Source organism: Oratosquilla oratoria, chromosome 12 (assembly GCF_046742065.1).
Source record: "Oratosquilla oratoria isolate Oo_2021 chromosome 12, ASM4674206v1, whole genome shotgun sequence".
Lineage (NCBI taxonomy): Eukaryota > Metazoa > Arthropoda > Malacostraca > Stomatopoda > Squillidae > Oratosquilla > Oratosquilla oratoria.
Genome location: NC_134788.1, coordinates 18,774,933 through 18,776,705, shown reverse-complemented (window position 1 = coordinate 18,776,705; position 1,773 = coordinate 18,774,933). Strand labels below are relative to the sequence as shown.

General features: G+C 47.9%; 1 protein-coding gene across 1 annotated transcript; it reads right to left on the bottom strand.

Moving 5' to 3' along the window:
- Positions 1–261: 261 nt before the first annotated feature.
- Positions 262–1,230, bottom strand: LOC143030249 (serine/threonine-protein kinase pim-1-like). Its single transcript, XM_076193407.1, has one exon. It carries the CDS (start codon positions 1,228–1,230, stop codon positions 262–264), a length of 969 nt encoding a protein of 322 aa, XP_076049522.1.
- Positions 1,231–1,773: the final 543 nt, after the last annotated feature.

The window sequence follows — 1,773 nt, the reverse complement described above, 5'->3', positions numbered from 1 at the left end:
GTAGCCCATATGTGTGTGCCCTTTCTATGTAACTATGTATGGCTCTTTTAGACGGATTTTTTCCGGTATTCCTCGAGTTTCCATAAACTCGTTCTTCTTGAGCTGAGGGAGCCTGTTACTTCATGGCATTGTCAGGCATATTATACGCGTACTTTTAGCAACTAAAATTGCTTCTTGACGAGTCTAATGGGCTTCATGTTTATCAGTGCTGTCCACCACTTCTTTCTTTTCTTATTGTGTTTTTGTGGCGCACTTTCCTTTTCACTTCCTTCCTGTAAAGCACGATGGGTATTCTTCTTGACTGGGGCCTAGGAGTCCTGTTTCCTCTCGCACTCCTTGAAATTCAGTTTCCTGAAGATATCTGGTGGAAAGAGCTTCGGATCGGGCGGCTCGAGCTCGTTCCCGTCTATCGGAGCGGCTAAAAGCCTTCAGCCAGGGATGGTCCAAGATCCCGTGGAGGGTGGGCCGCTCCCAAGGGTCCATGGCGAAGCACTTCATAATTAAGTGGCGGCATTGCCGGGGAAGGTATTCGGGGAGAGGCGGCTGACCCTTTTCGATCTCGCTGTCCTCGTAGAAAGGGTCGTCATGGCACACCAGGTAATACAAGAGGGTCCCGAGACTCCATACTGTCGCCGGGACGTGGAGGAACTTTCCTTTGGCGATGTACTCTGGTGGCCAGTAAAACGATGTCCCGCCTGTGTGTCCTCCCTTGTAGCCTTTGATCCTCTCCCCGCATCCAAAGTCGATTAACTTTATTTCAAGCTCCTCTGAGGCTGGATCCACATAGAGCAAGACGTTCTCTGCTTTAATGTCCTTATGAGAAACGCCTGCGTTTAGACATCGTTGGACCGTCTTTACGATGTCACAAAAGAGCCGCTTGATTTGTGGATAGGGGAGCTTACCACGCTTTTCCATGTAATCATATAATGAGGTCGCTTCGGGCACAAGCTCCATAACCATGTAGAAATTGCCTTCGGAAACGAAACACTCGTGCAGTTCTATGACCCCAGGAACCGCTTGGACCTTGTGCAGTAGAGAGGCCTCCAAGGGCACTCTCGTCCCTTCGCGCCACCCCCAGTTGTCGATGAGGGAGAGAGAGGCTTCCTTGATCGCGACTTGGGTGCCGCTGGCTCGGTCCTTCGCCAGGTAAACACACCCGAAGCCGCCTTTGCCGAGAGGTTTCTGCACCTCAAATCGGTCTCTCCAATGGGTATCCTCGCTTTTCTTCATCCCTGTCCAAAGATCTTCGACCCTGGGGGTGGACGCGACCGATCACGTGACCCGAGGTCGCATCACAGATTGGGTCACTCAGCGCGCTCGTTGTTTACGTCCTTCGGTGAGTACGAAACGCAAATTGCTGACCAAACCGAAAATATCTGTTGATGTCAACGTTGGTGTATTTAGGAAGAAGTCCTTTTAGTATTTCTTCGTTGATAATTACTAACGTTCCCTCTAAACTGTGAGCATGTGCGCGCGCATGTATGTTTTATGACTAGCGCACATAAAGAAAAAATGTGCGCACACCAGGTTTTCAAATGATATTAAAGTCAAGTCAATAAAGAAGTTCCACACAAACATCAACTTCCAAATTCTCTCTCTCCCTCTCTCTCTCTCTCTCTATCTCTATTTCTCTCTCTCTTTTCTGTTTCCAATTTTGCTCCTTTTTCTTTTCTCGTTTCGTTTCTTATTTCCATTCCGTGTTTTCTCCTTCCATGTCCGTGTTTTCATTAAATCTTATTCTAGTGTTTCTTGTTTTCACTAAATCTGATTTTA